This window comes from Pagrus major, chromosome 14, assembly GCF_040436345.1.
Source record: "Pagrus major chromosome 14, Pma_NU_1.0".
Taxonomy (NCBI): domain Eukaryota; kingdom Metazoa; phylum Chordata; class Actinopteri; order Spariformes; family Sparidae; genus Pagrus; species Pagrus major.
The window spans coordinates 8666736-8692056 of record NC_133228.1 but is presented as its reverse complement, the minus strand read 5'-3'; the positions used below and the strand labels follow the sequence as shown (position 1 = coordinate 8692056).

Sequence of the window (25321 nt, the reverse complement as noted above, 5' to 3'; positions counted from 1 at the left end):
TGTGCGGGCCTCCTTCATTTAGAGGTGCGAACCCTCTAACCTTGCCCCACTCCGACACTGTCAACACAAGTGGCTTTTGCCTGTGGAATAATGGCTGTTTGATGCTAATGCTGGGAGAGACAGATTATGTTATAATACCCGGCATTTTTAATACTAACACACACACATATACGCAAACACACACACGTCTCTCTCTTCCTCTGCCTGCTTGACTTTTATTGCATTAAAGTAGCGCTCTGTTTTGCCCGATGAAACTAATCTTTTGTTCCGAGATAAACTGGGGTCGGCAGGGTGGAGGTGGTGGGGGATTTCAGGGGCCCCTTTGAATTAAGAACACATTTAGATGTGGCAAAAAATGTGTTTTTAATAAACCGTTCAATCCGGCAAAGTGGTTGAGGAGAGAGAAAAAAAGATAACAACAGCTAGGAGGAATTAAAAATTTAAAGGATTACACAGAAAAGCAGAATGTATGGAGATAAATGCAGGGATTACAATGACTTAGGAGGAGAGCGCTTAAAAGTCTTGCTTTCCAGTAATGCACTCCATCACTGTGGCTCTGGCCGTGTGTGAGTGTGTGTGTGTTCATATGTGTGTGTGTGTATTCATATATGTGTGTGTGTGTGTGTATGTGTGTGAGCGAGAGAGGGGTATCTTCCTTTCCATGTGTGTGTGTGTTTTCGAGTGTGTGTGTGTCGAGCGGTAGTCTCTCGGCGGAGCGGAGTGTGTGTGAGTTGCCAGTGTTTGTGCGCTCCAGCCTCGGTGGTCGCGATGCTCTCCGTTCCTGCGTCTCTGTAAGTGTCCGCTCTCGCCTCCTTCAGCCATGCTTCTTCTTCTTCTTCTTCTTCTTCTTCTTCTTCTTCTTCTTCTCCTTCATCCACTCATCACACTTCCTCTTCCCCCTTTTCCTTCTCCTTCCTCTCTTCCTCTTAAATTGTATTGTTGTGAAAATTCACTCACTTTTGATTGAAAGCAGCCGATGAAGAAGAGTTTCGTCAGAGTTTCTAAAAGAAGGATTTGTCTGAAAAGAAATATTCCTTTTTTATAGGTGAGAAATCATTACTGTTTTTTTTTTAATTTGTTGTCGAATATCAGTTTGAGGGTGAAATAAATCTGTTTGATTCTCATTTTATTTAAGCCAACAAAAGTCTTGTGATATGTTTTTTTGTCTCTGCTTGTTAAGCTGTTAAAAATGCACTTCATGCTTTAACAAAAGCTTGAGTCTTCTGCGATTTATATTATATCATATTCTAATTTTACACTATAATCAAGCTTTTTATGATTTGAACAATTTTTTTTGGTTCTCCGAGTGCTCGGCCGTGTATCAAAATTTCCAGCCGAAGCTGAAAATAGTGGAAACAGACTGCCTTCGCTAACACGGCCTCATCTGTTCGCACAAACAGAACAGAAATATACACACAGGGAGACGCAGAGAAAGCCAAAGCAACCAAAAGACAGAGGGAGAAGACTGAGAAAAGAGACGTTTGAAGGAGCTTGTGTGGCAGTGGATGCATGTAGAGATGAAGGGAATGATGTGGTCAAACTGACACATTCCTCACCGATGGACAGGAGAAGGAGTAGAAGAAGAAGGAGCAGGGTCACAGAAAAGTGAGAGTGCCATAGAGTGAGTTGGAGGGGGAGGTGGGGGTGATGTTGGGGGGTTGAGGTGGTGAAGGAGGAGGAGGGAGGAGAGGAAGGCAGTGGTGGATTTTCACACCCCTCCATTTGTCCCCTCCGTTTATTGGGGTGTTTGTGTGCATGTCAGTGCGTTTGAAGGTGGTGGTGGGGGGGGGCAGCCAGCAGTGGATGTGTCAACACTTTGAGCGGTTTAAACAGGACACACTCAGATAGAATCTGACATCAGTTGCCGCGCACTCAGCAACAAGGACGGCGTCCGCAGCCTGAAGGATTTTACTTCAATTCATTGAAACAAACTGTTTTTTTTTTATTATCAGTAAATATGATTTATTGTCAGTTGTGGAAAGTAAATAAGTACATTTGGCCAAGTACTGTATCTTAGGATGATTCTGAGGTACTTGACTTGAGTATTTCAGTCAGAGAAAAATATTGTACTTGTTTCCTCAAACAATTATTTGACAGTTATAATTACTACTGAAGATTTACCTAGAAAAGAACTTATAATATGTGGTGTGTCATTATAGATTCAACTACCGATCAGTATGTAAAGTAGCTGAAATCGGCCTACAACAGTAAGAATCCGCCTACACTACTAATATTAATCCAATATTATAATATATATAATAATATTAAACATTCTTAAACAGGCTTTTCTACATAATAAATGCTTTTCCTTCGAAAACTTTTAAAATATTGTGCTGATGATACTTTGACAAAAGTAACATTTTGCACGCAGGGTTTAACTTTGAGCATTTTTTTTTGTACGCTTTTGCTGCTTGAACAAAACCAGAATCCAACACGGCTGTTTTATTTGTATTTATTTTAATAATTATTTACTTTTATTTTGTAATTGTAGAGGTACGGACAGGTTTTAAGAGAGAAATTCCTGCGGCAGATGATAAAAACTTGTTTCCAATTTAAGTGAGCAGTGCTGCTTCCAGTGTAAGTGTCTCTGTACTTCATTTAAAAGGGTGAGATTAAAGTGGTGTGTGCGTTTGAGGAAAGAGAGAATGCGTGTGTGTCTGTGAAGGAGAGAGAGAGAGAGAGAGAGAGAGAGAGAGCGAGTGGAGTAATTGAGTAGAGTGTCCGTGCTTTGCAAACTAATGCGCTATTCTGCCCCTCTCTTCCCCTGTGGCCCTGTCCCGGCCTCCCTCTCTCCCTCTCTCTCCCCCTCTCCCTCCCTCCACCACCTCGGACTGGAGGCCATTGTCTGGGCCATATTGTCTGTCCCCAGAGAGCCTTGATAACCGTGTCTCCATCCACGGAGCGAGAGGGGAGCGAAAAGAAAGAAAAGGAAAGAAAGAACGATAGACAGAAAAATACCAGAGGAGAATGCTAAAGCCCACCTCCTCCCCCCTCGTCCCAACTTCCTCCCCTCTCTCAGCACACTCCCACCCACAGTAACTCTCTTCCACCACGACCTCCCACCCCAGTGCGATCAGCTGACCCTCTGTGATAGCCAATAGAAGAAAGGGAGGGGAACATTAGACTGCATTTGTTCTTGTTGTTGTTGCCTATTGATCAGGGAGAAAGATGATGAAGGGGTCCGGAATGAAGGGGCGAGAGCGATGGAGTGTTAGAGGTGACTGGGAAACAGAGAAAGTGTGTGTGTGTGTGTGTGTGTGTGTGTGTGTGTGTGTGTGTGTGTGTGTGTGTGTGTGTGTGTGTGTGTGTGTGTGTGTGTGTGTAAAACACAGACAGAGACAGACAGAGGTGTCCCTCTAGGCTAACTAGAGTCTGGTCATATGACATGAGGTCACAGGGTAGAAGTCAAAGGTCAGCTGGAGGTATTGCACTGTCAACAGAGCAAGAAAACTCCAGCGGCGTGCACATGTGTGTGGTTTAGTGTGTGCGTGTATTTCACATCCTCTTACTCTCTCCACCTCTTCTTCTTCTGCTTCTTCTTCAGCCATCCATCAATTCAGGCAGCTTGTCTTACACTAATCCCACTATGTTTAACGCTCTCTCTCTCTCTCTCTCTCTCTCACACTCTCACACACACGCTCACTCACTCACTCACTCACTCACTCACTCACTCACACACACACACACACACACACACACATACACTCTCTCTCTCACACACACACACACACACACACACACACACACACACACACACACACACACACACTAGTGTTTACCATCCTTCCAATCGACAATAGGAGACAGTGTTAGAGGCTTGGAGCTCCCTCCCAGAGCGCGACAATGAAACTTCTGTCTTTCCAGGTAGTGAGGGAGGGAGAGAGAGAGAGAAGATAGAGAGGGAGGAAGAGGGAGAGGCAGGAGGGGAGGGGGGTCAGAGGGAAAAGGAGGAGACCATTTGGGCCGAGGTGGGAGAGTTTCAAAGTGCGGGACGACAGAAAGAGGCCAGCTGGGAGTGTGTGTTCGAGCATTTGTGTGTTGTCATTTATGTGAGAGAATGAGCTCGCATTTGTGTGTGTGTGTGTTTGTGTGTCTGGTTTACAGGGGCAGGCCAAGTCGCTGACAGTGAGACAAATGTTGTGACTCCTTTATGGATTGCTTAACAAATGCAGCACAAATAGTGGCCTGGCACAACAATGGAAAAACACTGTCCCTCGCTCAATAAACATTATGCCGCGTCTCCCCTCCTCGCAAAACACCGGGGGAGCGGGGCCGCCGCCGTCCACCGGATGCACTTTTCCTCTCTCTGTCTGTCTCCTTTCACTCCTCCCCTCCTTCTCCTCCTCCCCCAACTCTCTCCTTCTGCTTCTCTTCTCCCTTTTTTCTATAGCAACAGTCGAGATTTTCCCACGAGCTGTCTTCACTTGGTGATGCTGATGATACCTAAAGTTAACAGATAAATGGATAGACAAGCGCAACAAACTTTCTTCTTTTCACTCCCTCCTCCTCTAAACTTCATCATTTCTCCATCCTGTCTTCTGAGCTAAAATGTCAGTGACGATCACGTTGTCTGATGACTCAGTGTAAATACATGAATAAGGTTTAAAAGAGGGGAAAAAAGCTGAAAAAATGACAAGAAGGGCATGTGGAGCGTTGCCTTGCTGATGACTAAAGCTTTGGGTGGATGAATGGACGAGAGAGGCACACAGACAGACGGAAATAGAGAGAGAGAGAGGTAGTCCCAGAGGCCACATGACTTGGTCCACGTCTTTTGCGCCCACCCCTTTTGCTCTCTCTCTACACACACACACACGCACACACACACACACACACACACACACACACACATACACAACACATGACTGTCTCTACAGCGTGCATGTATGTGATTAACAGTGGTGACATTAGGATGTGTGTGTTATTGCCTTTTGTGGTTAAGCCGGACAGGAAGCACGGTTTGGGCTGTCGGCCGCCGATTTAGGGCACCTCACAGAGGATGCTTTGTGTGTGTGTGAGGCTGAGTGTGTGTCTGCACCTTTGTGTGTGTGTGTGTGTGTGTGTGTGTGTGTGTGTGTGTAAGGGTGTGTCTGTGTGTATATATGAGTGTGTGAGCATATACAGGCAGGAGCTGTGTTCAGATTTTCTCCCTGTTACACACTGTTTACCTCGGTGGAGAAAGTCATCAGGGAAAGTCCAGCAGGCATTTTACAGCATTTTACATCAGTATTAACAAGCAGGACATTTTTACTTACTGAGCGATGTTACAGTGTAGTTACACTAGATGTTTTAAAACTGCCGTTTTGCTTATGGAGTCTAGACATTTGTTTTGTTTCTTTTGACACTTGTTTTCTGTATCTAAATGTTGGAGAGGAATTTAAAAACATTTCTACTTAGAAGCAGGGCTACAGCGACAATTATTTTCATTATTGATTATTTTCATTCTTAATCAATAAATTGTTTAATTAGTAAAGTGTTTTCAAAATTGCTTCGGTGGTCCAGCCAAAAGCCCAAAGACTCATCATAAATGACAATGAAAAGCTCCAAATCGTTACTTTTAAGAAGTTAGAACCAGCAAATGTTTCACATTTTTTCTTGAAAGATTTATTTAGCGATTAATTTTCTCTCTGTAAGCTAATTGACTAATTGACTTTTGTTTGCGGCTACACTTAGAAGTTCTTAACACTTGCTCTAAATTTAAGAACTTCCAGACCTAACAGAGCAACACCAAGTGGAAAAGGAATATCAATGACTTCCTTCTTCAGGTCATCCCTCTGCTAATCTTTATCCCTCCATCTCAGTCTTCCCTCTCTGTTGCTGCCCCACTCTTCCCACTGTTCAAAAGGACAGCCTATAAATAGATATTAGGCAATATCCTTAAGAGTCTGCACAGAGAAGAAGGGAGGGAAGGAGCGAGAGGAGGGAGGGAGGGAGGGATGGAGCGACATTCTTACAAACAGCTGATTGTGTAAAGAGGGAACAGTAAGTAAGACAACACCGGGTGGGGGGGAGAGAGGCAGGAAGACAGAGAAAAGGAAAGAGCAGGAGGACAGACGATGTTAAAATAAGTTCAAGAGTGTGTGACAGAGAGATAGAGACAGAGAGAGAGGGAGAAATCGTTTTGAAAGCTGAGACGAGGCAGCGAGAGAGGAAGGGGGGGGAGCGATGGCAATAAAGCGAGTGATAGCGCGACACAGGGGGAAACATTTGTTTAAATTCCCGCCTGAGGTGTCATACGGATGTAAATGTTGCGGTCGGCTCCTCGGAGGCAAAACGCCCTGGGCGCCTTATCTAAAAGGCACATTCCGCTCAACTATTTTGATATGCCCTTCCATTCCCTCAGAGAACAATTTCAAAAGATAGCTCGCATTTACACGCAAATAGACCGTACCTGAGTGACAGGCAGGCAGTTCTTAGCAGTCACAAGGTGGCAGGAAGAAAAACCTTCCACAAATGTCACTTTGACTCTTGACAGCACTTTAGAATTAGCCGCCGTGCTTATTTTTACTGTAGAAGACAGATTCTACTGAATGTTCAGCATGTGTTTGTGTAGTGATTGAAATAATGGGTTGTAATTTAAAGAGAGGCTGAGCACAGACACGCATGCACACACACACGCATGCATACGCGGCAGCGCACACACTTTACTGTGGAATTCTCCAGAGGAGGCTCCCACGCTCCCTGAAAGCTTGTTCTGAGTAGAGGAGTTAACAAGAGCAGTTAGCACCATGATAATGTTAGCAGCCAGACACACACAGAGAGAGCTGGGTGTGTGTGTGTGTGTGTGTGTGTGTGTGATAGCCTGTGACATTTCTGCGATGGCTGCTTTGCCTTTCCCTCACTGTTCAGTGAAGCTGAAACAAATCTTTGTCCCCATTTTGCTTAATTCATTTGATTTATGTGATGTGTGTGTTTGTGTGTGTGTGTGTAGTTTTGAAGTGTTTTGCTTGCGTGTTCATAAGCCTGCTGCCCGTATTTAAACACGCTTGCGTGTGCGCAAAAGCGCCGCTGCTGATGCTGCCAACATGAAATGGACGCTTGATCACAGTAAAAAAAAGGCCAGGAGACGGTTAACCACCGCTGATGGCGATTATTCGGCCCGTTAATGGACGTACGTCGCTGTCCGATTAGTGACTTAGCAGCAGTGGACATATGTGATATGAGAGGGACTTAACTGAGGAGCCGCTAATCATCAAAAAGCCAAGGGGAAGTGGCGCTCTAATCTCAGCTTAGCGCTCTCACCGTGTGCACGCACGCGCGTGTGTGTGTGGATCCTGCACGGGAAATGAGAGTTTAGGGGACAGAAGAGACAAGCAGCAGAATGGAGTTTACTATTAATTTGATTTGTAAATCAAAAAACACACTTGCAATATTGTTGCACTAGTGTTATATCATTACTGTGCTGCTTTGTGCAACAAGAAAGCAGCATGTGTGTGTGTATGCATGTGTTAATGACTGTATTTGGCGTGATGTGTTCGATTTTTTTGGTATTGTTGGACTGGGCAAAATTATGCTAATATTCTCTAATTACGACCTGGACCACACTGCCAATTTGTCGACTTAATAAAACCTCATCCTTTATTTTTAATCCTCCTCATCGCTCGGTGCCTTCAAGCGGCTTCCTCCAGGTCTCGTCCAGGTCTCTGCCAGCGTGACAGCCCTGCCAAACTTTAAATGAAGTAGCCGGCGTAACCTGCACACCCGCCGTGCACAATTGTATAGTAATTTGACTTCAAAGGCGAACGGGAGGGAGAGAAGGGATTTTATAGCCGGAGAGGAGCTGCAAACGGCCTCCCCATTCATAGACACCCACCTCTGAGGAAGTAGTAGCAGGGTTGGGGAGGGGGTTGGATGTGTGTGAAGAGGAATGGAGGGAGAAGAAGAAGAGGAGCAAAAAATGTCATGAAATGTCTGACTTTTTCTTTAGAAATATGGATCGCTCTCTTTGGACTCCAGAGTTTTTAGATATATGTGTTGTTTTCTGTGTTAATGTGTAACTATCCATGCGTTGTGACTCCTGTGGCTAAATGACAGATAATGAACTTGTAAAAGCAAAACTAAACATCACCACACTGACACACTTTGGAAGTTGTTTCTGCTGCTGAACCAAAGTGCAACATTAGCAGGGAGAGAGGATTCAGAGCTGACTCTACGTCTCTGTACAGGGTTATGGCTAGGCAGAGGTGTGCACAGGACACAAGGGGAGGTGTGTGTGCATATGTGTGTCTGAAACAAAAGGCCTCACTGTGAGAGAGGGAAAGGAGGTAAAGTAAACAGGCACTGATGAAGACAGACCTGCAGTGTTAGGGCCTCTGTTCCATGTATGTGCACATCTATATGTGTGTGTGTGTGTGTGTGTGCGTGTGCGCGCGCGGCGTGGCTCAAAGCCCTGTAGTTTGTACAGCTGGCCCTGCCGCTTGCATTGGATGGTGTGAGTGTGAACTGACACACACATATACAGACTAGTGCACTCACACACCTTTCTCAGTCATTCTATCTCAAGTATCATAAATGTTATCACATATCAATTACAGTTTTGATATTAATAGGATTTAATGATGGCAGTGTTCAGTTTTATCTCTCAAGTCTTTTGTCATAGAAACAAAGTCTTCGTTGGTTTTTGCTGAGTAGGCCCACGGAGATAGAGTGTCCAGGAGAAACAGATAAAGAAATCAGCTGCAGATACACATTCCTGTTGACACATTCCTGTTGAAAGGGTTAGTGAGTGTGTGTGTGTGTGTGTGTGTGTGTGTGTGCGTGCGTGCGTGCGTGTATTTGTCTTCATGAAAACCCTATTTCTAACTTGTTCAGCATCATTGTAACAGATGAGGGGAATCTTACCTCAATGAAAGTGTACCAAAAAAAGTCATTAAAATAGTGAGAATGTACTTTTGCACAACTTCGTTTAATAGCCACTTTTCCATCATGGTGATACAGTCATTTCTGGTTTGACTTGGTTTTACATGGGTCCCCTCCATAAGTGGATAAAATTGTCCAATTTCAAACCCCTGCGGAGCCCATTGAAACTCAAAAAGGCATGCAAACAAAGTTAAGTTTTGCTGCTCTGTGCTCCTGAAAACTTGACATTTTGGAGATAAAAAGGTTCCCAGCGATATGCAAATGATAACACCAATTTGTAAATTAGTTTCAATGATTAGATTATCTGTGAGGTCTAGTAATCTTGCAGGAAAACATCCTCCAAAAACAATTAAAGATAATTAAATTACATCACTATGGTGTAGAGGTAGTTTTCTCATGGTAATGCTGGAGGAGAGTTTATTTGATTTTGACCGTAACCTTCCCCGCGATGTGATAACGCTGCATGTTGTGTTTCTTAGCATGGCGCATCCCTCATCCCCTCCAGTGAGCTGCACTCAATATTGTTTGCCTTTCCACTGTCATAAGGTAAATAAGCAATGAATTAGTGGCAGTGGCTGCTCCTAGGAACAATGCCAGATGTACAGTCCAGAGGAAATCCAATAGAGTCAAGAGTGTAATCAGTTTACCGGAGGCAAGCAGCGAGAGAGGGGAAGAATTCAAGAGAGAGAGGACGGAGACGCCTGTTGCTTCTTTCTTGTTTCTCACTGCTTACCATCGCACACACCCCTCCCCTAAAGTTTTCACAGTCCCTCCATCCCTCCATCCACACCTCCATCACTCCATCCATGTCACGCATTGCCTCTGTGCGACTAAGCGTTAGCAGCCTATTACCCGGGGTCATAGTCGCAGTGGCTTCAAGGCTGACAAGTGCATCTGAAAGCACTCAGGCGATGCTGAGAACCACATTAAATTCTATTATTGCCGCATAGTCACTGCATCCCTATTCAGCTGAAGTACAGGGAGGCAAATTTACCTTGTGAGAGACAGAGTTCACCTAATAGATGTGGCTTTATATCCTTTTCTTCTTTTCAAGGGAACAAAGCCACAGTAACACATGCAAACAGCGGGGCCCTCGTGTTGCTAGCTATTTTCCTCTAGATCCTCTATTGTCCAGAGGTTTTCATAACCACATATTATTGCCACTGTGCATACCGCTCTCATTCTGTGTCCCTCTATTTTTTCCCCACTCTTTCCCACTCTCTCTCTGAAAGCCTATTGTCAAGACATGGTCATTTCCTCCACAATGCCAGTGCAAGCGGGCTCCATTTGCAGTAATGGCCCCGTCTTTTGGAAAATGTGAACGTTGAGTGGCCCCCAATGGTAAACATACTGTAAGTCCTGAGAGTGTGTTTGAAGGTCTGCCAAGGAGCTGGGTGCTCACAAACCGACTGAAGGGATATTGTGTGGAGCTGCGCTGTGAGAGCTCTGTAGACTGAATGTGCGATAAAAAAAACTAATCCAGAGAAAAGGAAAGAAAGAGAATTGGTGCAGGTTGATGAGCTGAAGGGGATTTAGTGAATACCTGCTGAAAGGACTTAAAGATGTCGTCATGCAAGCTTCTTTTTGCAGTAAACATGCAGCAAAGTGGGTAAAATTTAAAGTTGGATCAGACCATCAAGTACTTTACAGAAACTAGTTCTATCCTCATGAACCTCCACGCTTTCTGTCACCACCATCATGCAACTCCAGCCGTCAACCTATTATATCATCCTTTGAATATTGCTCACTGTTTTCCCTTCTCTCTCCGTCTTTCTATCTCCCTTCTCCCTTTTTTTTTCCAGGATGTCTTCCAAGCGACCAGCCTCTCCATATGGGGGGGACAGATGGAGAGGTAACCATGGCAACCAGCAGACAGCGAGTGGAGGATGAGGATAGCGAGGGACTGGGCGGTGTCATCCACCTCCCCCTGGCCTCCTACTGTGGCAAGGTGTCCCCTCGCTCGCCCCCCAACCGTAACTTGGACAGCCCCCCCAACATGGTAAGGACAGCTACCATTTTTTGCAACCTATCCCATTTTTTGTTTCTCAGGGTGAAATAACTCACCTATGGGTGACGTTGGCCTTGAGCACTGACTAAGGATCTCTTAAAACGGGTGCAACGTTTTGAAGTATGTAACTGCTTCAGGTTTACTTCTCAATCTCAACCCAGCAGAGTAGTCACATTACTTTTTTCTCTGTTGAAAACATCTTTCTTTAAAATTACGTTTTTTAATTGTTTAAATATAAAAAAAATGATAAATACTATCTCCAAGGAAAGTTTTTCCCTTCCTTAGTCCATCTTGAAACCTTTACACCATATTGCCACAATTTGCGTCAAAAATCACACTCACACATATTTTTTGGACTCAGTAAGACTTACACTTACCAATTATCTCCAATATCCATCAAGAGTAAATTTCCATAAATCCATTTAGAAATCATGGATTGTTGCTCTATTTGTTTGACATTATGACTGCAACATTCTCCTCTATACCATATTAGACAAGTATTTGCCCCGTGGTAAAAAAAAAATACATGGGGGCATATGGACAAAAACAATTTTTTTTTAAACGAATCGCAGGAAACTTTTTTTACAGAACGACTGTACAGTACAACCCGCATCCAAATTGATGGCAGTTTCCCAACTTGTGAAAACAACAATAAATGGCTGCAAAAAAGTTGAGATATTAAGTTACTTGTCTGTGTCTATGGCTTTTTAGAATGCCCGTTTGGGAAGGGCTGCAGAGTCTGCCTGTGTGTGTTTTTCCAGGGCTCTGGGCTGAAACTGACCCTGAGGGCACAGACCCTAGATCAGATTCTGTTCATGGTAATCCTGACCTGAAGCACTACAAAGGGATAGTCAGCAGCTGAGGGGAAGTGTATCCCTGTGTTTTTGATACAGGCTTCCTAAATTACCTTGCTAAGTAGGTACCATTTATTTATGGATGTTTTCAGCTAGAAATTAACTTCATTGATTTTTATCTCTTATATTCTGTAATGGGTATATAATGCAGTTTGAGGAATTAAACATGTTTAAAATAGTTGTGTTGTGTTATGGAATTTCCAGTAATTTCTAGGCAAGTAGACAGTGATGCTTCTGCATTTCTGCTAATACTTGATCTGATAACTGCTCTTTGACATGTTATATTGAACAATCCTCTAATGGTGAACAGTTACCTTTTAAACCCCAACACAAAAAGCTGCTAAAATCTTAACAATGAGCAAACAAAATATATGGATATTTGTTTGATGATTCCTGTCAGACATGAAAAGAATGAGATTTCTAAAGAGGCAGAAATTGACTTTCTCCGCGAGTGAAAAGCAGTTTGTTGCTGGAAGCTGGAGCTTTGTTTTTGTTTCTTTTTTTTTCTCAAAATTGGGAAAAAATTAGGGTTCAAGGCTACTGTTTGGGTTCACACATGTTTTTGCTTTTATGTGCGCACCACCAGCCGTTGCCTTGAGCCCATTTGATGCACAGTTGCGTGACTGCAAAAATGTGAGCCATTGCAGTGAGTCATTTTCTTCAGGATGAAGTGTGACATTGTGCGGTGGTGCTGTATGTATGGCTCTAAGTGCATTTGTGTGATCGTGTATTTGTACAGTTGAATTGCATCTCCTCTGTGATTCTTGTTAAATATTAGTGTAGGCCTCGCAGTATACGTCTTATTGTAAACTTCTGTTAGTTGACGATCATGTGTGTGTTTGAGTACACAGCTATGTGTGCATTTTTAAAATGACTCTGTTTTCTGCACGTGACTCATTCCACATTCTATACATGTGGTGTGATTTGCAATGCATGTTCAGTAAATAAGTATGATTATGTGACTGAAGGGTATAGCATGTTGCTGTTATGCATAATTTAGTTTTGTGAATTCATGTTTGCACAACAAAATATTGAACGTCCACCACAAGAAACATATCATTAACATTTGATGGCATCTGTTAAAGGATTTTGTCTTCCATAGAACAGAAATGTGTGTGTATTTTCACTTTGGGTTCCATACAGTGGTGTATGCCAGGACACAATACACTGTCTTAGCTTCTCTTGGGCCCTCACCTTGATACACACCTCGTCACAGCAGCGCTGTGATAACAGCCGTTCGACCTTTCCCCCATACCGACGATAAATGCCCGCATGCTGTAAAACAATGAAACTGTGCTTAGGAGCCATGAATGGAAAGCTAATTCTGTAATTAGCCCACTGATTAGCCTGCAGGCCCCTCCCGCCGTGGAGTCATGTGTGGCAGGTGCCGACTGTAAACCAAAGTCCTGGGACCACACAGGCGTGGAAACACCCACATACACACACACTCACTCTGGGTTATCTGTTGCTGTTGAGGACAATGATTAGATTAATTCTGGTTCATTTAGATAGATTTATCTTTGATATCTACACTTAACAATATATAAAAGCAAATACAAACATTATTATATTAACATTAATATTTTGTACAGAACAGTCTCATCACTTTCCTCTTTAGGTCATTATGAACAGACCCCTAAAATTATTAAATATCCTCACGTCCATTAGCTGATACACAAGGGAGACAGAGTTGGTGTGTGTGTGTGTGTGTGTGTGTGTGTGTGTGTGTGTGTGTGTGTGTGTGTGTGTGTGTGTGTGTGTGTGTGGGGGGGGGTGTTTGAAGTACTTGTGTTGTTGGGGGGGGGACTCATACTCAGCATAATAGCTGATGTGGCTTATTAAGTGGCAAACTAGGATATGTGTGTCTAGCGGGTGGAATGGGGCTTATCCGACTGCCTGCTTGGCATGTTGTAAGATGTGTGTTAAGGTTTTTTTTTTTTTTTCAGGGTGTGGAGGGGGGTTACCGCACCAATCCCTCTGCCGCTGACTGTAAGTGAAGAGTGGATGAAGAGAAATAGAGAGAGAGGGAGAAGGAGATTTACGACGTGGCGGGGGTGTCGATGGGACTCAGAGGGAGTGGGGTGGGGGTCTGTGTCTCTCAGGGCAATTGTCGTGAAGTGATAGGGGGAAGTAAATGGCTCATTGGCGACCGGTTGACTTGGAAGTGAAGCAGCGGGGCAGAGTGAGAGGAGGAGGGGGGGGAGATTACAGCTTTATCTTGTCATAGTAAATTAACACGGCGGCGGAGAAGCGCTCGGCTACACACTGACCTCTTCATCCCGCCTGCCTCGCCTGCCTGCTCGGCTTTGGCCCGGCCGCTTTACCTGCCTGCTGCAGCTGTACAGCCACACACACAGAGAGAATAAAAAAAAACAGCACTCACATGTTTTAAAAAGCTGAAAGGTGCCAGATTATCCACTTTTTTCAAATTTTGTTTTTGCACAAACCCCCGGCTTCAGACACGAATAGTGCTATTCATAATGGTTTGCAAATGAATGTAGTTTAGCTAAAAGGGTGTTTTATTGAATGTGAAGTTCTCACCGTGCTGGTGGACCCTGATTGGCTGAGTGCAGCTCAGTTCAAACGCCTGATGGGAAGGATTTTAACAGCAGTTCAGTGAGGTCAGCCAATCAACACAGAATCCAGTCATGATGCTACCGAAGTTACTAAAAGGATGGATGTTTAACTTTATTCCCTAGTAAACAACCAAAATGAAATTATTATAACAGGGTCTGTATAGTGCAAGTGCAGATTTAATACCTTGCTTCTTGCTTTCTTATAGGTCTTTAATGTTTGCAAATCCTTGCAGAAAAAACATGTTTTCACATCAGGCAGAGGCAAGCATCTTCTCTCATAAATGTGTTAATGGACAAACACTAATTATTTCATTAACAGGCGAGATGCACGCTAACACGATAGAAAACTACAAAGATATTTCATCAGGCATTATTTCTTATTCATATTCCTCCACGAGCCCTCTCTTCCCCTCTTTTTTTGTGTTATTTCTATGTGTGATTATGTGTGTGTGTGTGTGTGTTCATAAGAATTTGACAGATTTAACACAGTCATTGAGCAGTCTTGAGACACAGTGGTCACACTTAATTTCTCATGCCAGTGATGCACTAATGAATCAACACACGCTTGCCTGTCAACAGCGAGGGGTCGTGGTAAAATACACTGGCATACATTTTAGCCAAACTGCTATTTAAAATGGAGGAAATACAGCTGCATGTTTTAACATCAGGAAAGGGCAAGTTTGTAGTTCTTGGACCAGTAGTTTCAAATAGAATTCAACAACAGTTTTAGTTTTTCAGAGACACTGATATTAATAAACTAAAAAAATTGTTTTGATTTTTTTTAAATTTCGAGGTTTCCATGGAAAAAGCTTAACCATATTGTTGTAACAGGAGGATAAAAGTAGTGTGTGTGTGTGTTTGCCTCGCTTGTCCCAGCCTGAGGGACCTCGCAGTCAAAACTGACAGTGTCTGTGTTTAGCCATGGCATGTAAAGGGATTTGCTGCGTGTGTTTGTGTGTGTGTGTGTGTGTTTGTGTGTGTGTGTGTGTGTATGTGTGTGTATGTGTGTGTGTGTGTGTGTTTGGGTGTTTGGCAGTGTGTCGGAGGTGTGTTAAGTGTATGTCGCTGAGATTGGCAGCTCTGGCGTGGAGCTAAGTCTTACCCCCCTGCAGGAACGATCAGTGACATTCTCATGGTGTGTATTTGTGTGTATTTTAGATGAGCAGCTGTTTCCAGTTCTTCCCACTGCCACATTGTCCATGCCTTGATCCACAACGACGCGCCAAGCATCCAATATTGTTTTTCACACATACACCTTGCACAGCCTGAGACATGTCAGGCTATGGTAGAGAGAGAGAGGGTCGCTCCTGTCGGGCAACAGAGAAGGAGGAATGGAAGAAGACGAAGAAGAAATCAAAATAAGAACATGAACAGCGGCATCTGTGTTGGCTGTAGGAAAAAAAAATAGCATTTGGATTTTTTTCCCCCCCCCCTCTTTCTGGCAAGAGTTACGTGTTTTTAAACCAACCTCCCCTCACAGATGAGCTTAAGAAGACAAAAGTTGTTTAATTCGGTTCCATTGCAGAGGCAGTAAAAGGATAAAGAGAGTGAGGCGCAATTTTCACTTTGTTCCAGTCATTTTGGAAGAGAATTGACATCTGCAAACTAAAGGCAGAACCGCCCACACTGCCAGCCTGCCACATCCAGTGCATATAAATACATATATGCAGGCACTCACACATTAACACACACACACCTACAGGCTATGTGCACTCATAGTGTCACACATATGCACACAGAAATGGCAAAAACCTGCTCACACACATGCGCCAAGAGGAGGGCACGAACATTTACAGTATCCAGAATTTGTACTTTCTGTTTGTACTTCTGAATAAATGCATGTTGATGAGAAAAGTTTTGGGAACGTGTCGCCGCACACGTCGGCTGAGCAACACCAGTTTACAATAAGGAATCTGTCTTTAGTCTTGTCTTTTTGATCCCTCTGTCTTGGACTTTAGAAAATCGCCAGGGTAAAAAATGTCAGCGGGGCACATGGATTATATGCTGGGAGGTTGATGGGGGGGGGGGGGGATCATAAGCCATTCAAGTTGCCTTCGGGATAAGACTGTCTGTCTGACTTCACACATAAATAATGTCACAGGCACTAATTTACCAGGTCTTTGAAGAAGCCACGGCTCCCCGCTAATTCCCTTTGATTGGGAAATGACCTTCATTGTTGGACGCAGCGAGATGACATCTCCCTGGCAGATTTTTGACAGGCCGAAGCGATCCGACAACCCCTCGCCCCCCACCCTGACTACATCCGCCCTCTCCCTCTCCCTCTCCCTCCATCTCTTCTCCTGTATTCTTGTTCTGTTTGTTTTGTTTGCGCATAGTCTTTTTCGAAAAAGAAAGAGTGCGGCTGTTTTAAGTAGGCGCTGGATTAGATAAATGGGATGTGACAGGTGTGACCGCTGCCTTCAAGATGCCTGCCTTCCTTGCTCTCTCTCCATGTATCTCTCTCTCTCTCCATGTATCTCTCTCTCTCTCTCTCTCTCTCTCTCTCTCTCATTTCCTCTAATAACATCGCCTCTCTCTTTCTTTCTTTTGCCTTTCACTATTCCATCTTTCTCTGACTTCTACCCACTTGCGCTCCCTCTCTCCCTCTTGTCTCATTACGTTTGCGTGCTGTGCCGGCGCTGATGCAACTCGTAATCACAAAGCCGCTCATTTGAAGTCTAAATTTCCCTAATCTGGAGAAGGGGAGAGGGTGAAGGAAGAAAATGAAACAACAAAGACAGACAGGAGCAGGTTGAGCCATCACTTGGTCAGGTGGTAAGAGGAGAGCCTTTCAGTGTGGAGACATCACAACACACTTTCCCAGCGCAGTGCAGCTCAGCTCTCAGCCAGTGTCTTACAAAACTCAACGGCAACTGATTGAAGGCTCATCACTCCATCATACAGTAGATATACACAGCTGTTACGGCCATATTATCACTGTCACACTCTGTCCCTCCCTTACAATGCACACACAAGAACGCAGAGGAGAGAATTAGTGAATTATTGAGCGTGCTGACTTATTCAGAGTGTGGAAACACAGAGCCAAGGAGAGAGAGAGTCAGTGAAGTGTAGAAGCAGCAAGTGATAATGGTCTGGTGTACCTCTCATACAGCGTTTGGCCACTGACAATGAAAGCATCGTCAATATTGAAAGCCTTTTCCTGGATTTATTCTCTCAATAGAACACAGAGGAATCATTTGAGACTTTTGAGTTTTGCTTTTTCCAATTAAATCGATGCTTTTCTAAGAAAAAAAGCCGATAGAAAAGAACAAAAGCGGAGGTCATGTGGGATCTAGATGACTTCATCATGGACTGTGATCTCAGTATTAAGTTCCACTGCCACCAGCAGCCTGCGAGTTAATGATTAGAAAACTGTCTCCACCTTAATACACTATAATGTCGTTAATACAGCTGGAATGTCTCTGCCTCTATATCTGTGTGTCTCCCACATATGCACACCCACGCAGAGACAGAGGTACTGTATATCTGTGCCACTGTCCCAGGTGGCATGCTCCATATTGTAGTAAGATTAGGCAAAGATTAACCCTGTGGACCATTGACCCTCCTGTCTGCGAAGAGCTGAGCTGACAGACTGACAGGCTGATTGACTGACTCCCTTGCTTCTGTAATTAAAGAGCCCAACACATGCCTTTACACACCTGTGCATGCATATGGAAGGACTCAATATGTGCCTGCATGTTTGTAGATGCATGGATATAGTGCATAAACTCATCTAATCAATTATGTGTGACAAGGAGTTTGTGTTTGTCCTGTCTTGAAGCTGACGCTGTCCTCCTTCTCACTGTCACTGTTAATTGGGCTCAGCCGGCATTAAGTCTATCATGCAGGCAAGCCAAACAAACACAGGTTTTACTGGGTCAAAGATTAAGATGCTACATGTTACTTACTGTTGAGGTTTTTCTCTTAATGTTTATTCATCCAACTTTTTCTAACTTTTAAGACGTTTGAATATAATCAGTTTTTAATAATAATTTGTGTCTAGGGTGTTTTTTCAAAGTCCAAATTACTTACAATTACAAACAAAATTTAACTACAAGATACAAGATCTTTCCTATTTAGGTGTACGTGCGCTGGTGGCTTCCATATTAAAGCCTTGTAAGACAACATGACAACGGCACCACTGCACTCTGAAACCCATTATTTCTAACAGCTGTCCAACAACAGCTTCAGCAAAGCACGTGTGCAGCGTCATTAGCTGTTTGCTATTTGGAATATCCATAGATATAGCACTGTCAATAGGAATGAGACAGGTAAGAGAAGGCAAAATGGAAGAACTGTACAGCACAAGTTTATGCTTCTATCAAGACCTCAGGAGGAAAGCACTATCTTGAAAACACCTTCCAACCAAGTAGTCATACTAGACATGTTATAACCGGTAGCTTGTAGGTAGACCCTTTATATGATAAATATGGCTAGCGCTAGCGCTTGCTTCTTAGCAGGGGACAGATGTATCTTTGTCGCTAGCACAAACAAATTGAGGTAGTCCTGATAGAAGTTTTAAAATCTCCACCCTGTGACATTGTGTCTGAGAGGACTTTCACCCTTGTGATGTCACTAAATTAACTTTAACTTATGGCACAGAGAAACTTTTGCCCATTTAGCAGAAGAATGTGAAAAAGAAAGATATAAGAAAAGCTAATTTTTTGAGTGGAGCAGGACTTTAATCCAAATTAAAAAAAAAAAAAAAATCATACTTTTCAAAGCTAGGAATTTTGGAAACAATTGTGTGAAAGTTTGTTTTTATTCCTCCCCAAAGGTCGTTAAACTTCACGTGTTAAAGGCGGTAAACTTTAAACAGAAGACAGTGGGATAATTATTCATCATGACAGCTTGGCAAAAGGCACAGAGCCTCACTGCGAGCTGTATATATTATTTTGTAGCTGACTGTCATGCTGATTGTTGTTTTGTCAGCCCTTTCATGAGTTTATGGAAATGATTTGACATGCATCCAAAGCTTTGTTTCCTGAAAAAGGATCTATTTTTTATGATTTCCATGTTTGATGGAGTTGCATCCTCAGCATTAATTGTCACAAATCTTTGGACAAAAGTAGCGCCGTTGCTGAAACTTGGGCACGGGATTTGGTACAGTAGCGTTGGACGTCCCTCAAAGCCGAGCTGTCGATGGCTTTGTAATGAAGAGTTAGCGTGACTCTGAGAGTATGCGGAGTCCTTTGCTGTTGTTTCATGTGCTCGTTCTGTCAAGTACCTCCAAGTCAGTCAAATGCAGATTCCAGAGGATGTGAGGGGGAGAAGAAGAAGAAGAAGTATGCCCTAACTTGAGATAGCTGGCCAGGGATGACAGTTGGTTGCATTGAGCTGTGAGAAGGGGAGATGGAGAGAATAAAGAGCAAGAGAAAAGAGAGAAGGACGGAGATAATGAGTGGGTCTGTGCCAGCACCTCCCCTGCCTCCTCCTTCATTTTTTCTTCCACAGTTTGTTTATTTATGTCTTAAATTTGAGGTATTTTTTTAATCTAATAATGATCTCTCTCCTCCTTCCCTCCAGGAGCAGGACAGCACTAAGGGGAGCTCTCTGAGTCCTTACCCCCAGCATAATGCTACCTCACCAGGCAAAGAGGAAGGTGGAGGCGGGGGGCGCCCCTGCAGCGAGGGGGGCTCTGCCGCGGGCACCCTGGGGACCCCCGAGAGACGCAAGGGCAGCCTGGCAGATGTGGTGGACACACTGAAACAACGCAAGATGGAAGAGCTGATCAAGAATGAGCCAGAAGGTCAGTGATGAAAGGGGACACTTGTGTGGCCAGATGTGTGATCTGCAACTCTTCGCCATCTCTCTGGCTCTGCGCCGCTCTTTTATCACATTCTGTTGTCGTTTCTCTCTTCTTCTTTCTTTCTGTCTTGTTCTCTCCACGGCTCTATCAGTATCTCTCTCTCTCTCCCTCTGTTATGAACCCATGCACATTCAGATGAGAGGGGAGCCTTTGTTTTTCCAGCACACAGACAGACAGCATCAGCTGTTTGGGCCTATTGTCCGCCATGCTTTGCATATTTATCACAACCTGACAAATGAGATGTATGCGTGCATGTGTGTGTAGTATTTGAGTGTGTAGAAAGCCTGCAAACACACTTGGATATCTCAACAACTCTTAGTTACAGTGCTTCCCAGCTTGAATTCAAAGGGACACTCACATTGAGATTTTTAGTGTTAAATGCATCTGATCACATTTCCAACTACCTTTGGGATGATGCTCTCTCAGCCTTCACATTCATACCGTGTTGAACAGACTGAACCAGATTTTTGCCAAAGGCTACATTGCTTAGCTCGATTAGCCGCCATATTTCTTTCTCAAGTTTAGCCTCAGGCTAACAGTTGGAGTCAAGAGATAAAATTAGCCCATGGCCAAGTCTAATTTCTATTGGGCAGATAAACAGGGGCTTAAGTCACTATGAAATGCATGTGATGGTGATAATGTGATAAGGAGATTACCAACAGGTGTCCATCTGATGGGATAATATAAATAACATTGTGCTTTATTGGTGGACATATCTGTCATGTGCTACACAGGGAGGTCAGTGTCAGCTTCAACAAGTACCTGACACTGGTAGAGACTCAAGGGTACTCATACAAAGCAGAATAGGCGTCTTTGTGGCTCCAAAAAATTGGACGAACCTACCCGAACCCAATATGCATATTTTAAATTATTTTTATTTTTTTTAAAGGGACCTGGGATAACTGGACCTGATCCAAAATGTGGTCAAGCCAAACAAACCGTAATAGAGAGAGAACACCAACACTAGCAGCAGCCATTAATTAACAAGCAGCCACAGTTTAAATAAGCAGCAATATAGTAGTAATGTCCTATGAATGATGAGGTCAATGAAACTCCAAAAAGAATCTGTTTATATGCTTTGAAGGATAATTTGCAGAAATAATTCAAACTCCTGTTTTTGCTTCCTGTCAACTGGACTGTAGATTGACAGAAGATCATAATCATTCAACCAATTTTATTTTAGAGATTCAAATTCCAATCGTCACTTAATAGTATACATTTTTTTGTTACTGAGTACTCTCTCTGGCAGTGATCATGACAAACCACTCTTCATGCTTCAGGTTGTGAAGCACAGGGGAATCTTTTTTCTTCAGTGTAGCCAGAGTTGTTGCTAACTCCTGGGTTTAGTATGCTTCAATCTATTCGGATCCAGTTGGCTATTAGACATATCAACACAAATACCTAAGACCCTAGGCAGTAAGACGAGACCCTGCCTGACCCAATTAGACTTAATTGGGACCAGGTCCAGCTCAGGGTCCCAGGTCGGGTCTCATTTTCTCATTTCTTGAACCCATGAAGACCTCTCAAGCAGACACATGCAATAACAGCCACTAGATCTTCTTATTATTCCCTTTAGCTTCTAAATCTGCCACTGCTGTGCGCTAAGTTTTCTATTCAAACATCTCTGTATGCAGTGTACAGCCCTGTGCCCAAAAGGTGAAAGAGCAGTGCAGCAGTGCAGTGTGTGTTTGTCTCTAAAGTGTAGGTGTGTATGCGTGTGATCGTGCTCCGGCAGTACATCAACAGGCTTTCATTTCAAGCTGCGATGTGCTAACCTTATTTTCTAGGCTTTTCTGTGAGGTTTTCAAAGCGGCTGAGACTGCTGGTCAGCTCTCGCAGTCTGGTTGTTTTGATTCCAGTCAATAGAGAGGCCTGTTGTGGCACATTTTACCCAAAAAAAGAGAGAAAGAAAGAAAAAAACTGGGCTGTTTGTCGAGCTGAGCTGTAATTGAGGTGTGTTTTGGGTTGTTCGCTGCTTCACTAGACCTCATGAACTGCCTGCACAGGAAAAAAAACAGCAATAATGGATCTTTATGAGTCAGCCAGTGCAGAGGGAAGAAGAGAGAGGGAGAAGGAAGGACAGAAGAAGGAAGAGAAGAAGAGAGGAGTGAAGGAGAGAAAGAGCAGTGTCTTCGCAGACCCCATTAGCAGAGTGCCACTGTGGTACGGCATCCAAACCAACCCGGAGCATTATCTGCCCTACGTTTAAATGAAAGGCGCTAACAAAAGGCCCCAGCGCCTCCAGACCCATCACACACACACACACACACACACAAAAACCCAGGCCAAGCAAGAGAGAAAGGAAGAAAGAAAAGAGAGTAAAGGAAGAAAAGGGATGCTGAGAAAAGATGAAGAGAGGCAGAGGCAAATGGAGGGGGGGGTGGGCGACGAGGGGCGGTATTGAACGCAAGATAGAAATCCCTTTTCTGTGCCCGGCTAGCTATTGTTTGGCTGTGTGGCTCACAAAGGCCATTAGCAGCAAACAGCAGGTTGGGATGAAAATTTAATGAAGGCTTTAATCATTATGAAAGGCCTGGAATATTACTGCTCTCTCTGTCTCTCTCTCTCTTACACACACCCGCTCGCACACTGCTTCCAGCTGGATCAATGACACACATACACACACACACACACACACAGTCACACACACATTTAGAGTGTAGGAGCATTAACACCAGGAGGGATGTGAACAAGGGGCCAAAGACACGAAATGGGTCAGAAAACGATAAACATCTCGAAAGAGAATGAGAAGCTTGACTTCACGAAGGCACGCCCTCAGCTAGACATCTCTCTCTCACACACACACACACACACACACACACACACACACACACACACACACACACACAAACACACATGTATGGCTTAAGTTTGAAAGATATAGTTTTGTGTCTGTGGCTAGTGTTGCTCTACTTAGGCTAGATGAATGGAGAATGGTAGTTACTAGGTCAGTGTGTGTGTTTGTGTGTGTGCTGGTTAAGCCGTTGGGAGCGTGTTTTCGTGTGTATGTGTGTATTTGCATATGTTTTTGTGACAGAATGTGTGCGCACATGTGTGTTATATGGAGAGGTTGGTGTTTGGTTTCATGCATGCAAGGTGTGTGTGTGTGTGTGTGTGTGTGTGTGTGTGTGTGTTTGTACATTATGTTTGTGTGTGTTGGCCTCTAATAAATGACTAGCCATGTTGTCCCCCATGGCCTGGCCCAACCATGCTCCACCGCTCTCCTGCTCTCTCCATTCATCTCCTGTCTTACTCCACCGGCCACCTGCTACCCTGGAGATACACACTCACACTCACACTCACACTCTCACACACACACAGGCACATATATGTGCAGACGCACACACAAAACACCGGCCGCTGCCTTTAATAAATTCTTCAGGAGCGACAGGGAGGAAGAGCGAAGATAAGAATGCCATGACACTGCCATATGTGTATACGTGTGTGTGTGTTTGTCCGAACATTAGGCGGCTGGGCGAGCAGCCCGTGCTGGAGTGCGTGTGTGTGTCATTACGTGGAATAATGACAGCAGAGTCCAGAGCATCGCGGGAGGCGCGGGGTCGAGAGGAGACCCGGTGCTAACACCCAAGAGAGATGGCTGCAAAAGCAAACACACACCTGTGCAGCTGAAAACACACACACATACACACCTGGACAGTTCCCTTGGACTTGCCATTTAACCCTTTGTGACCTCTGTGCCACAGTGCAAGGCCTAGTGATAATCTATTAGCACAGCAGTGGGAAAACAGACTAGATAGATAGATACGATAGATACAGTAGATAGATAGATGGATAGATACGGTAAATAGATAGGTAGAAACAGCAAAAAGAAAGAGAAGAAAAACGAGGGAAATTAAAAGGAGGAGAAACAGCACTAAATGGGGCACAGATGTTCCTCTCGGCCCCTGGAGTGGTGCCTCCGCTGCCCTGGACTTTCACCAGACACTCAGCCTCATTCCTCCTCTCTTCTCCTCTCCTCTCCTTTCGCTCCTTCCCTCTCTCAGTGGCAGCTTCGACTGTAAGTGGCTCACATTAAGTGCCAGCTGAGCTCTGTCGCTGGACCCGTCTGTTGACCCTCTGCTACCCAGCTACAGCTACCCGTCACTGGAGCTCCACGGCCTCTGGGACTTTGTGTTTTCTTTTCTTTTTTCTGGTATAAACTCTGCTGTAAACAGGAGTAAACACAGAACAAACCTTTAGCAGTTCACAATGCAACATGCATAAAAAAGAAAACACATTTAAACTGCATTTTTTAAAATGAAGTTCTTTACTTCTTATTTCAGTGCAGCAGCCAACGTCGTCACTATCCCTCAGAACACTTCACTTCCCATGACAAAGAACATGTGATAGAAACATGTATTGACTCGGCTGCAGTTGAAAATGCAATAATGTGATGGCATTTTCCTTCTTTAATGTCTGATTTTAATAATGGCGTTTTCCTTACCTTAAACAGTCGAAAAAAAGGCATCAAACTGCTCACTTTCTTGTAAGCTGACATCCAGTTTGACAAGATGATTGTTATTGCTGTGAGACAGTAATCAAAACAAATTTGCATTGAGCTTAATTATGAGGCTTTGATGGTCACTGGCCTTGGGTCAACAAATGTCAATATTCTTGTTGTATAACTGAACCAGGGCGCAGCTCCGGGGTCAGTCCTTGGTCTCTATTCTTTACGGCCTTGATCTGGACACACGTGCAGGGAAACAAGAGACACACGCACACACACACACACACACTCACACACTCATACACAGCGTGCAGGTTTACAACCGAAGCAGCAACCTTCAGGTCAACCAGAATGGCGTTTTTATGGCTGAGCGTACTTGCTGCTCCGAGGCACTGGTTTCCATACTGAAAATGCCAAGTCAATGACAGATGTCACACAACACACGCACACACACATACGCACATACATGCACACACACACGCACAGCACTTCATCTATTTTCAAGGCAGGGAGGGAATCCAGGGCTTGCTTTTAGAGAGCACTGAGGCATTTTATAGGACAGCACTTAGGCAAGGCCATTGTGCCACACAAGCACACAGTGGCCGGAGCTCCCTCACGCCTCCGTACACTCCAATGGGTGACAATGGGAAGGGCGGATACATTCTGCCAAGAAGAAGGAGAGAGAGAAAGAAAGGGTAGGGGAAAAAGAGCAGGAGAAGTGGAGGGATCGAGGCAGTCTCTCGTTCATCCGTCCATCAGTCCACCCCCTCC

At 44.1% G+C, this 25321-nt stretch overlaps 1 protein-coding gene across 1 annotated transcript in view; it reads left to right on the top strand.

Moving 5' to 3' along the window:
- Positions 1-10658: 10658 nt before the first annotated feature.
- The window catches only part of sox5 (SRY-box transcription factor 5), an 82485-nt gene continuing 67822 nt past the window's right edge, over positions 10659-25321 (top strand). The window contains 3 exon segments of the mRNA XM_073480853.1: positions 10659-10689; positions 10691-10855; positions 19821-20043. Of these exon segments, the coding sequence (XP_073336954.1) occupies positions 10660-10689; positions 10691-10855; positions 19821-20043 (418 nt within the window). The 5' untranslated portion in view covers position 10659.